The sequence below is a fragment of the Oncorhynchus masou genome, chromosome 1 (assembly GCF_036934945.1).
Source record: "Oncorhynchus masou masou isolate Uvic2021 chromosome 1, UVic_Omas_1.1, whole genome shotgun sequence".
Lineage (NCBI taxonomy): Eukaryota > Metazoa > Chordata > Actinopteri > Salmoniformes > Salmonidae > Oncorhynchus > Oncorhynchus masou.
Genome location: NC_088212.1, coordinates 64,975,687 through 64,988,627, shown reverse-complemented (window position 1 = coordinate 64,988,627; position 12,941 = coordinate 64,975,687). Strand labels below are relative to the sequence as shown.

General features: G+C 42.6%; 1 protein-coding gene across 2 annotated transcripts in view; it reads left to right on the top strand.

Annotated features, from left to right (window-relative positions):
* Positions 1-7,328, top strand: part of LOC135548162 (SH2 domain-containing adapter protein F-like) — a 139,811-nt gene extending 132,483 nt beyond the window's left edge. For both annotated transcript variants that reach the window (XM_064977493.1, XM_064977485.1), the window contains one exon: positions 3,439-7,328. In XM_064977493.1, the coding sequence (XP_064833565.1) occupies positions 3,439-3,625 (187 nt within the window). In that variant the 3' untranslated portion in view covers positions 3,626-7,328. The remainder of the gene's footprint in view (positions 1-3,438) is intronic.
* Positions 7,329-12,941: the final 5,613 nt, after the last annotated feature.

Below are 12,941 nucleotides of genomic sequence, written 5' to 3'. Positions count from 1 at the left end.
GGCCAATTCGGCGACACATTTGTGCTTTGCATCATTGATGAAGGCCCAGACTTTCACTAACCACCAGTCCCGAGAGCCTTTTGACAGGGAGAGAGGGTACCTCTGTCTCTGTTTCTCTCTGTCTCTCTCTCTCTCTCTCTCTCTCTCTCTCTCTCTCTCTCTCTCTCTCTCTCTCTCTCTCTCTTTCTCTTCCTCCCTCTCTCTCTCTCTCTCTCTCTCTCTCTCTCTCTCTCTCTCTCTCTCTCTCTCTGGTCTTCAAGGTGCATTTAGCCTTTCACTGGTCTCTGAGAGGCATAGCTCTTCCTCCTCCCCCAGGGAGGGGTTTTACACAGCCGGATTTATGGGCTGACTGAGGTAGAAAATAAACCGTTGATGAAAGAGGAAAACAAAGATTTATGCAACAAAATGTGTTGATGCTACAACACATGAGAAACTATAAAGCCTTGGAGTTGTAGAAAGAACAACAAAAGCTCTCCGCGTTGGCAGTTGAACTCATGTCAGAAGAGGCAAAAGTGTCTCAGGAAAGTGTCTTCTCTTTGTCTTTCTTGTGAGAGACAGTTTCCCCCAGTTTGTTGTGGAGTGTGCAGTTCAGTGTGCGTGCAGTTCAGTGCACAGTTCAGTGCGTTTTATTAATGCACGTTTTCTTCCTGGATATTACCACAACTGGAATGGTTCCCAGATAAAACGCGACAACAACACAGCTTTGTGTTATGTACAATATAGTTGACCTAAAATGAGCAGAACCAACCACATTCTTGTTTCTAAAGTCACTCTCAACCACAAGGAACAGGTGTGGTCATGTCCTGATCATGTCTGTAATCCTTCCAGTCAGACACGCTCTGTTTGTGGCTGCCACTGTATGTATTAAACCGGAAGAATAGCTATTCAGGACATTTCCTGTCCCACAATGCTTCATAAGGTCATGGCTTTCTTTCTGGATCATTATCTTCTGTTGGGTGAGTTTGGCTTCGCTGAAGCCATGGATTTATTACATTGAAGCATCATTTGTGGTGCAGTCTAATATATGTAGAGAGGTAGGTAGAGATAAACGATGATGGCTGTCAGCCTATTTCTCTGCTGTGAGGATGAGAGGGTTCAAGTGAAAGTCATAGACCCCGGTGAACAAGACACCAGACCTCCAGAGGGAAATTAATCCCGATTAGACAATAAAAGCGCACAACTAAATAGGATACGATAACAAACACAAAAGGCCCAGTCTTGTCAAAAATAGCCCTACATTTCTGTTATCAGACAGCAGTGAGTAGTGGTCTATTGCGCCATTGTCTCTGAGTCTCCACGGAGCTGAAACGCGATAAGCTAAACGCTGACGGGGAAGAAAATCTTAGGGGGATTTTTAAAATGTTCCTATTGATGTGTTTAGTTTTTAAGTGGTGTGCTCGTGTAACCCAAGGCCTATCTCCTCAAGCTGTTGATAAATCAAACACACTTTGCCTTCAGAGTGGCCTCTCCTCTCCTAGCCCAGCTTAAGAAGCAGCAACACAGTGACTGCATCCCAAATTGGCACCCTAATTCCCTATATAGTGCACTACTTTTGGTCTAAGCCCTAAATGGGGAACGGGGTGTATTTTGGGATGTAGGCAGTGAACAGGCTGTGTGACTAGAGATATCTGTCCTCATCTACTCCAACCAATAAACTTTGATTTGATGAACATCCTGGTAATGACAGAGATGTATTCAACTGGAGGAGCTGGCTGGCTGATCAGGCTCAGTGATGGAGGAGGCTGAAACTAGTTGCATTTACTTCCCTTTTATAGCAGCAGAGAAACCCTGCAGTCTCCCTCAGCTCTCTTATAAAACGATCATCCACCTCTCCTCACGCTAGATGCTCTCAATCTCCCTCGTTTCTTTTAGGGTCTCTGTCTCCCCCTCTCCGACTCCTCTCTCCTTCTATCTCCCCCTCTCTAACCATACTTTTAGTGCAGAAACTATACATGTCAAGGCTGTGACTTGCCAGTCTTACAGCAGCAATGTGTTGAAGAGAAGATATGAGAGAATTCTTGTTGACTGTCCTTCATCTGCATTGGTCCTTACTAGTTTCACCGTGTCACACTAAGGTTTTGTCTCTTGGTTCATGAACTGATGAAAGATATGACTTACAGTAAGTATTTGCCTCTGTTTTGAGAAATGTCATTTTTAATGGTTATTGTCCCGTAATTGAACCGGTTAAACATCTCATTTAAGATGCCCAGAAATTTGTGCTTTCTGCTGATAATACACACACACACACACACACACACACACACACACACACACACACACACACACACACACACACACACACACACACACACACACACACACACACACACACACACACACACACACACACACGCAGAGACAGAATGGATAAGAAAACATATTTCCATCTTTGAATGCCACACCCCTCTTATGGGAACAGGAAGTCATTGCAGTCCATTACTGTCTGGCCTTTATTCCATTGTTTTTTATTTCTGTTGAGAGGAGAGGTGACACCTGCTCTGCTAAATATTGTATATTTTTCCTAACTGTGTAAATCCTCCGAGTGAGCTGATTCTGCAGTATCTTTGGCATTGCACAATGCAAACAGAAGAAAAAAAACTTTCTCTGGGACTTTCTATGAGTCTGTGTTTAAAAAAAGAAAGAAAAAAAAGAAAAAAAGTTTTCTGATAAATGGTCTCCTGAGGACTTTTCCACTACCCCCTCTCCCCCTCTACCTCACCATCTACCTCTTCTTCTCTCTCCCTTTTCCCCCTCTCCCCCTCTACCTCACCATCTACCTCTTCTTCTCTCTCTCTTTTCCCCCTCTCCCCCTCTCCCCTCTACCTCACCATCTACCTCTTCTTCTCTCTCCCTTTTCCCCCTCTCCCCCTCTTCCTCGCTATCTTCCTCTCTCTTTCTCCCCTCTACCTCATCATGCCCCTCTTTCTCTCGCTCTCCTTCCCCCCTCTATCTCTCTCTCTCTCATCCCTCTCTCTTCCTCTTCTCCACTCCTCCTCTCCTTCTCCTTCTATGTGATCAAAGGCCTGTGTCACTGCCCTTCTCCCTGCAGCTTCTGTCTAGTGCAGCATAATGGGTTTTATACAGCCACATTTCTCATTAAGACAAGGCTCCAGAGCAGGAGATTACTTAAGAGCTGTAAAGCACACAGATCCAAGGCTCCGGCTCAGCCCTAGAAATACCGAAGGGAACACAGCCCAGGGAGCTTTTCATTTGCTCTGCATTCATTAACTGGTGTAGCCTAAGTGATTCTTCCTGGCTGCTCATTAGACTTGTAGCACTCTCTACTTACTGTACGTATGAGCACGCAGTATGTGACCTGGGTTCTAAACCAGCCCTACTGTACTGCATCGGCTGGGAATGATCTGTCACACTGTACCGCTGGGAGATAAAGCATTCATCGTTTTTAGAGCTGAAATAATGTTTTCTCTCTCCTTCTAGGAGCAGCCAGGGCTTCATGCACATGAAGCTGTCGAGGACGAAGGAGAACAAGTACATCCTGGGTCAGAACAGCTGTCCCTTCGACAGTGTCCCCGAGATCATCCACTTCTACTCCAGCCGCAAGCTGCCCATCAAGGGGGCCGAGCACATGTCCCTGCTCTACCCCGTGGCCATCAGGACACTATAGTGACATGTCCTTCCCCAAAGGTCACACAGGGGTCAGGGGTCAGATGCCCTCTCATGCCACCTCCCATGGGAAACCCTGTCACTCTGCCTTTCTCCTTCTGTATGATTGGTCTGAAGGACAGAGTTCAAGTTGGCGGAGGAGGCAGGGATGATGATGATGATGATGATAACACAGCTCACCTGTCATCACCCACCTGATCCCAGACCAGCTATTAACTTTTTGTTTGTACTTGCTACAACATTATCATTGCATCATTGACTGACACATTATCTGCTGACGAGCGTTGTTTCACTGATCCCACAGCTGCTTCCTCAACAGTACCACTCTGTACCAATCTCCTCCACACAAGACCTGTTCATATTGGATTTGGCTCCATGTTATGCTGAAAGTGTTTATTTAGTGAGGGGAAGCTAAAGATTGTAATGTCCTTTATAAAGGAAGTGGGGAAGGCACATTAATGTATTGGAGTTGGGTTGTATATCTACAGTGGCCGGCAAACTCAATAAACCTGCCCTGTGTGAATACTTTCCCCATCAGTGCAACAACAGTTTAGTGTTTAAGTGCTGTAAGGTCTACAGACTGACGTCTGTCTCTGTCTAATCCCAGGACTGTAATTTCTGATATCCTTCACCGCGGGTGTCCCATTGGTAGGACAGTGTAAGTACAGCTCTGGTTTGACAGTCAGCAGACTGATAGATGGATAACTATGTTACACAGCAGTAGCACCATTGGCTAAATGAGCCAGAGATGGGTGCCTAGTCTCAAAATGGGCTAAATTACCTTCCCAATCTGCCATCATCTTTGTATGGGCAGAATGGAATATGCCTGCATTGTCTACCTCAGAAAATCAATTTCATTCGTGAATCTGCAGATCAATAGGTACAATGGGATTGCAGATATTGATCCAACCCCCACCATGCGACTCCGATTCCCAACAAATTGCATCTATGGTTTAAGAATATGTTTTTGCATAAGCCAGTCAATCAGATAATGTTTTTGTTTCTTTTTTAAAAACTACATTTTACAGATCAGCATTTGTATGTATAGTCACTATGACATTTTGTGATGTCCGTAACAAATGTTTGGTTAATGCCTTATAATGCATGGGTTGAATCAGTCGGATTAGATCCGCTGATTTCTAGAGTTCTGCTTCTTTCAACGATTGTTCTGTGACTGTAATTTATTCTGGGGTAATTCTTCTTATTACAGATGTGTTACTCCTTTCTGTGAAGGCCTGCCTCGTGGCATCCAGCCCTCACTATTCTCTGCCATGTGATCGTGTTTGGCCAGAGCTTGAACACCCCGGACCTGGTCTCATATACTGTGGTGCTTCGCTTTGTGTTTTAGTCAGTTCTGCTTCATGTGTCCAACTGCTTCTGTGGCCTGACTCTGACTCTGAGACACTGATGAGTGATGGTGTCTCGTGACCAATGGGATTGTCCAGCCTCACATAAAGACTGTCTGTAGAAGCCCCATGGACCAATCGGAGGATTCCATTTTCCTGGATGAACTCAGACCTCCAGTCTGTCCTAACCCATCTATTTGTTGGAATTATTTAATACACACCTTGACTTCTCCCCTGAACCAGAGGGAGTGACGTGTCCTTTAAAATCTAAATGTTAATAAGGAGAGTGCTGAAGCATGCTATGCAATCCCATAGCCAGTGGGTGGCATCATTGCCGATGTGGAAATCAAAGGCTGTCCTCCAATTGGCATTTCCAGGGAATTATATGAGTGTTTGCTGGAGGTGAATTGATTATGTTGGTAAGATAAGGGAACAAGTTAAGTAGGGTTGCATACAGCAGCAATGGTTCCCAAACTTTTTTGGTTACTGTACCACCAACTGAACTGTACTCTGCCCGGAGTACACCTGAAGTACCCCCTCATGTGCATTTTACAAGTGGGCCTATGGTCTCATGAGTCTTCTCAAGGTACCCCCTGTGGATAGACCAAGTACCCTCCAGGGGTCCTGATGGTTGTGAACCACTGGCATACAGTATATGACTCTTCATGGCAGGTTTAGGAGTTTGTCAATGTCATGATTAGACTATCCCACACCTTCATGAGGTAACTGATGTTGATGGAGAAGGCCATTGTATGTAATGGAGGGAAATTCTGCTCACATTTTATTAATTAAATAAATATATCAGTACCAGTCAAAAGTTTGGACACACCTACTCATTCAAGGGTTTTTCTTAGTTTAAAAAATAATTTTCTACATTGTAGAATAATGGTGAAGACATGAACTATGAAATAACACATATAGAATTATGTAATAACCAAAACAGTGTTAAACAAATCAAAATATATTTGAGATTCTTCAAAGTAGCCACCCTTTGCCTTGACAGCTTTGCACACACAGCTTTGCATTCTCTCAACCAACTTCATGAGGAATGCTTTTTCAATAGTCTTGAAGGAGTTCCCACATATGCTGAGCACTTGTTGGATGCTTTTCCTTCACTCTGTGGTCCAACTCATCCCAAACCATCTCAATTGGGCTGAGGTCGGGTGATTCAGCACTCCATCACTCTCCTTCTTGGTCAAGTAGTCCTTACACAGCCTGGAGGTGTGTTTTAGGTCATTGTCCTGTTGAATAACAAATTATTGTCCCACTAAGTGCAAACCAGATGACGTATCGCTGCAGAATGTTGTGGTAGCCATGCTTGTTAATTGTGCCTTGAATTCTAAATAAATCACAGACAGGGTCACCAGCAAAGCATCCCACACCTTTACACATCCTCGTCCATACTTCACGGTGGGATCCACAAATGTGGAGATCATCCATTCACCTACTCTGGGTCTCTCAAAGAGACAGCTGTTGGAACCAAAAGTCTCAAATTTGGACACCAGACCAAAGGACAGATTTCTACCAGTCTAATGTCCATTGCTCGTGTTTCTTGGCCCAAGCAAGTCTATTCTTCTTATTGGTGTCCTTTAGTAATGGTTACTTTGCAGCAATTCAACCATGAGGGCCTGATTCACACAGACTCCTCTGAACAGTTGATGTTGAGTTGTCTGTTACTTGAACTCTGTGAAGCATTTATTTGGGCTGCAATCTGACGTGCAGTTAACTCTAATGAATTTATCCTCTGCAGCAGAGGTAACTCTGGTCTTTCATTCCAGTGGCGGTCCTCATGAGAACCAGTTTCATCATACCGCTTGATGGTTGTTGCGACTGCACTTGAAGAAACTTTCAAAGTTCTTGAAAAGTTCTGCATTGACTGACCTTCATGTCTTAAAGTAATAATGGACTGTCATTTCTCTTTGCTTATTTGAGATGTTCTTGCCATAATATGGACTTTAATATGGACCCTATTTGGTGAAAGACTATCTTCTGTATACTCACCCTACCTTGTCACAACACAACTGATTGGCTCAAACGCATTCAAATTCCACAAATGAACTTTTAACAAGGCACACCTATTAATTGAAATGCATTCCAGGTGACTACTTCATGAAGCTGGTTGAGAGAATGCCAAGCATATGCAAAGCTGTCATTAAGGCAAAGGGTGGCTATTTAAAGAATCTCAAATATAAAATATATTTGGATTTGTTTAACACTTTTTTTGGTTACTACATGATTCCATATGTGTTATTTCATAGTTTTGATGTCTTCACTATTATTCTACAATGTAGAAAATAGTAAAAATAAAGAAAAATCCCTGAATGAGTAGGTGTGTCCAAACTTTTGACTGGTACTGTGTATGTGTATATATATATATATATATATATATATATATATATATATATGCATATATATATATATATATATATATATATATATATGTGTGTATGTATGTATGCATGTATGTATGTATGTATGTGTATATATATATATATATATATATATATATATATATATATATATATATATATATATATATATATATATATATATATATATTACACACATATACACAGTCGTGGCCAAAAGTTTTGAGAATGACAAATATTAATTTTCACAAAGTCTGCTGCCTCAGTTTGTATGATGGCAATTTGCATATACTCCAGAATGTTATGAAGAGTGATCAGATGAATTGCAATTAATTGCAAAGTCCCTATTTGCCATGCAAATGAACTGAATCTCCCCCAAATAAATTCCACTGTATTTCTGCAGAAGGCTTCAGGGCACCCAAGAAAGTCAGGACTGTCTCCTAAAGTTGATTCAGCTGCGGGATCGGAGCACCACCAGTACAGAGCTTGCTCAGGAATGGCAGCAGGCAGGTGTGAGTGCATCTGCACGCACAGTGAGGATGGCCTGGTGTCAAGAAGTGCAGCAAAGAAGCCGCTTCACTCCAGGAAAAACATCAGGGACAGACTGATATTCTGCAGAAGGTAGAGGGATTGGACTGCTGCAGACTGGGGTAAAGTAATTTTCTCTGATGAATCCCCTTTCCGATTGTTTGGGGCATCCGGACATAAGCTTGTCCGGAGAAGACAAGGTGAGCGCTACCATCAGTCCTGTGTCATGACAACAGTAAAGCATCCTGAGACCATTCATGTGTGGGGTTACTTCTCAGCCAAGGGAGTGGGCTCACTCACAATTTTGCCTAAGAACACAGCCATGAATAAAGAATGGTACCAACACATCCTTCGAGAGCAACTTCTCCCAACCATCCTGGAACAGTTTGGTGACAAACAATGCATTTTCCTGCATGATGGAGCACCTTGCCATAAGGCAAAAGTGATAATGAAGTGGCTCGTGGAACCACACATCGATATTTTGGGTCCATGGCCAGGAAACTCCCCAGACCTTAATCACATTGAGAACATGTGGTCAATCCTCAAGACGCGGGTGGACAAACAAAAACCCACAATTTCTGACAAACTCCAAGCATTGATTATGCAAGAATGGGCTGCAATCAGTCAGAACGTGGCCCATAAGTTAATTGACAGCATGCCAGGGCAGATTGCAGAGGTCTTTAAAAAGAAGGGTCAACACTGCAAATATTGACTCTTTGCATCAACTTCATGTAAGTGTCAATAAAGGTCTGACACTTATGAAATGCTTGTAATTATACTTCACCTGACAACACCTGACAAAAATATCTAGACACTGAAGAAGCAAACTTTTTGGAAATTTGTATTTGTCATTATCAAAACCTTTGGCCACGTGTGTGTGTGTGTGTATATTCAGACTCCTTTGTTGAAAATTGTTACGTTACAGCCTTATTCTAAAATGGATTAAATCATTTATTAATAACAATCTACACACAAATACCCCATAATGACAAAGTGAAAGATTTTTAATTTTTGCACATTTATAAAAAATTAAAACAGACCTTATGTATATACGTTTTCAGACCCTTTGCTATGAGACTCGAAATTGAGCTCAGGTGCAGCCTGTTTCCATTGATCATCGTTGATGTTTCAACACCTTGATTGGAGTCCATTTGTGGTAAATTAAATAGTTTGGACATGATTTGGAAAGGCACACACGGGTCTATGTAAGGTCCCATAGTTGACAGTGTATGTCAGAGCAAACACCAAGCCATGAGGTTGAAGGAATTGTCCATAGAGCTATGAAACAGGATTGTGTCAAGGCACAGATCTGGGGAAGGATACCAAAAAAAATCTGTAGCGTTGAAGGTCCCCAAGAACACAGTGGCCTCCATCATTCTTAAATGGAACAAGTTTGGAACCACCAAGACTCTTCCTAGAGCTGGGCCGCCAAGCCAAACTGAGCAATCGGGGGAGAAGAGCCTTGGTCAGGGAGGTGACCAAGAACCCGATGGCCACTCTGAAAGAGCTCCAGAGTTCATCTGTGGAGATGGGAGAAACTTACAGAAGGACAACCATCTACACAGTACTCCACCAATCAGGCCTTTGTGGTAGAGTGGCCAGACTGAAGCCACTCCTCAGTAAAAGGCACATGACAGCCCGTTTGGAGTTTGCCAAAAGGCACCTAAAGACTCTCAGACCATAAGAAACAAGATTCTTTGGTCTGATAAACGCAAGATTGACCTCTTGGGTGAAGACTCACACAGCCAAGACAACACAGGAGTGGCTTCGGGACAAGACTCTGAATGTCCTTGAGTGGCCCAGCCAGAGTCCGGATTTGAACCCGATCAAACATCTCTGGAGAGACCTGAAAATAGCTGTGCAGCGATGCCCCCCATCCAACCTAACAGAGCTTGAGAGGATCTTCCTTAAAAAAATGGGAGAAACTCCCCAAATACAGGTGTACCAAGCTTGTAGCGTCATACCCAAGAAGACTCAAGACTGTATTCTCTGCCAAGGTTCTTCAACAAAGTTCTGAGTGGCGCGTCAGAATACTTATGAAAAATATCACATTTACATGTTTTTTTAATTTGCAAAAATGTCTAAATTTGTTTTTGCTTTGTCGTAATGGGGTATTGTGTGTAGATTTGATGAGGGAAAAAAACGATTTAATCTAGTTTAGAATAAGGCTGTAATGTAACAAAATGTGGAAAAAGTCAAGGGGTCTAAATACTTTCCAAATGCACTATATGTCTTAATGTTCCTGTGTGGCAGAGATGAAACATAAAGAAGAGGAGGATCTTTATTCAGGGCTGCTGACAGATGCATGTTACTGTAGGCAAGGTCCCACGTACGTTGTCCACGCTGCACGGAGGAAGTCCCCTCGCCTGACTAGGAGGGAGGAAGGAAGGGAGGTGATTCTGGAAGGCAGAGAAGGAGCTTTGTCTCAATCAGCAGACTCACTCTTCACATTATGTCTCTCTGGGAACCTGGAATAGTCCTTCTCACCCTCAGAGAAGTGTGTGTGTGTTGCCATCAGCCATCAACTTATCTCATTATGTCTCTCTAGCCACTCTGAGGTCAAGTGGTTTTAATGCTTTTGTGTACATTTTCTTCCCGTGTATGTATTCACTACTATAACATATCTGTACAGTCCCTCATTGCCAAATGTATATACTGAATGTATTGTATGGGGACATAGAAGCATCATGTTTCAACCTAAATAAAGTAGAGTTTGAGTCCAAACCCTCAGTCTTTTGGCTCTTTCTTGATGCTGCGACAAACATGTCACAAAAGAAAGTTGCATCCGAACGGTATTTGGTAAATAACTCAAAACCGTTGTGGTTACCAGTTACCATGGTAAAGGTCTATTCAATGGTAAGTGCCATAGAGCCTCTCTCTGTTGGTTGAGTCAAGGACGGGGTATTGCAAGAATAGTAAAAGAGGATAAAGTCACTGCCGTCAACCTAGTAGTGAACGGTCATCTGCTCCACCACACGATCCCAACCCAGTTCTCGCTGCACACCGGCCGGCCGTGATATTATAGTGATATCTTCTAATCAAATGGCTACCCAGACTATTTTCACCTCCCCCTCCCTCTTTTACACAGCTGATACTCCATGTTATCATCTATGCATAGCCCCTTTAATAACTACCTACATGTACACTACCCTTCAAAAGACTGGGGTCACTTAGAAATGTACTTTTTTTTGTCCATTAAAATGACATCAAATTGACCAGAAATACAGTGTAGACATTGTTAATGTTGTAATTTACTATTGCAGCTGGAAACTGCTGATTTTTAATGGAATATCTACATAGGCGTACAGAGGCCCATTATCAGCACCCATCACTCCTGTGTTCCAATGGCACGTTGTGTTAGTTAATCCAAGTTTATCATTTTAAAAGGCTAATTGATAATTAGAAAACACTTTTGCAATTATGTTAGCACGACTGAAAACTGTTGTGCTGATCAAAGAAACAATCAAACTGGCCTTCTTTAGACAAGTTGAGTATCTGGAGCATTTGTAGGTTCGATTATAGGCTCAAAATGGTCAGAAATAAAGTATTTTCTTCTGAAACCTGTCAGTCTATTCTTGTTCTCAGAAATTAAGGCTATTCCATGCGAGAAATTGTCAAGAAACTGAAGATGGACTGAAGAACTGAAGAACACTGTGTACTACTCCCTTCACAGAACAGCGCAAACTGGCCCTAACCAGAATAGAAAGAGGAGTGTGAGGCCCCGGTGCACAACTGAGCAAGAGGACAAGTACATTAGAGTGTCTAGTTTGAGAAACAGACGCCTCACAAGTCCTCAACTGGCAGCTTCATTAAATGGTACCCGCAAAATGTCAGTCTCAACGTCAACAGTGAAGAGGTGACTCCAGGGTGCTGGTCTTCTATGCAGAGTTCATCTGTCCAGTGACTGTGTTCTTTTGCCCATCTTAATCTTTTCTTTTTATTGGCCAGTCTGAGATATGGCCTTTCTAAGTGACCCCAAACTTTTGAATGGTAGTGTACATATTACCTCAACTAACCGGTGTCCCCACACATTGACTCTGTACCGGTGCCCCCTGTATATAGTCCCACTATTGTTATTTTACTGATTTTCTTTAATTATTTGTTACTTTTATTTATTATTCTAAACCCATATTTTTTTTAAACCGCATTGTTGGTTAGGGGCTCGTAAGTAAGCATTTCACTGTAAGGTCTACACCTGTTGTATTCGGCGCATGTGACTGATGAAATTTCAATTTATTTGATTTAATTAACTAACCCAAGATCTGTACAGAGGAAATGTATTAATTGCTGTGTATGCCAAACACGGTCTAAGTCGGTCTCTAGCGTCTTTCTTCGAGAGTATACTTAATTCATGTATTAATAAACAACTACAGGAGAGCTCAGAGACAGAACAGTGGTTGAGATTACAGAGAACACACCGTGGGCTTTGATGGTGATGGTGCTAGAGAATCCTTCATTTAAACACAAGCGCACAGCGTGGCTTTAACAAGCAGACCAGATGGCCTGAAGATTTGGGCCACGTGGCTTTGATGCTCTACTGTTAGAGGGACACAGGCCCATATATGTCTGTCTGAATGCTCAGTGTTTCTGCTCCTGAAAGGGAAGCAGTGTTTTAGTTAGCATGCTCCTCTCCCCAGCTCTCCTCCTGCTGCCTTCTGTTAGTAGGTGAGGCTAGATCAATGTGTAAACATCCTTTCAGAGCCTCACAATGGAGCTAAGCTGGCCTATAAAGTCTGCAGTGTTTTCTATTACACACAGCTTGTATGAAGAGACTGAGGACAGACTGATGGATGTTACCACCGACAACCAAAAGCAATAAGGAGAAGGCAGGGAATGTGTGATCCACCTCTTTTGTGAAAGTGTGGAGAAATATTTTCCACGCAAAGTTGACATAACTGCAATGAACTAGTTGGTTGATACTTGAACAGAAGTGTGTTCGTATACTCTCCTGAGAACCCATCCAAGGTGATTTAGTGTATTGCTGTTTTGTTTCGATGAACGTCTAAATCTTATTCAGACACTCTTATCGTTCTCTACCACACAGCAGCTTCATGGTGGTCCTTCCAGCTGCTCT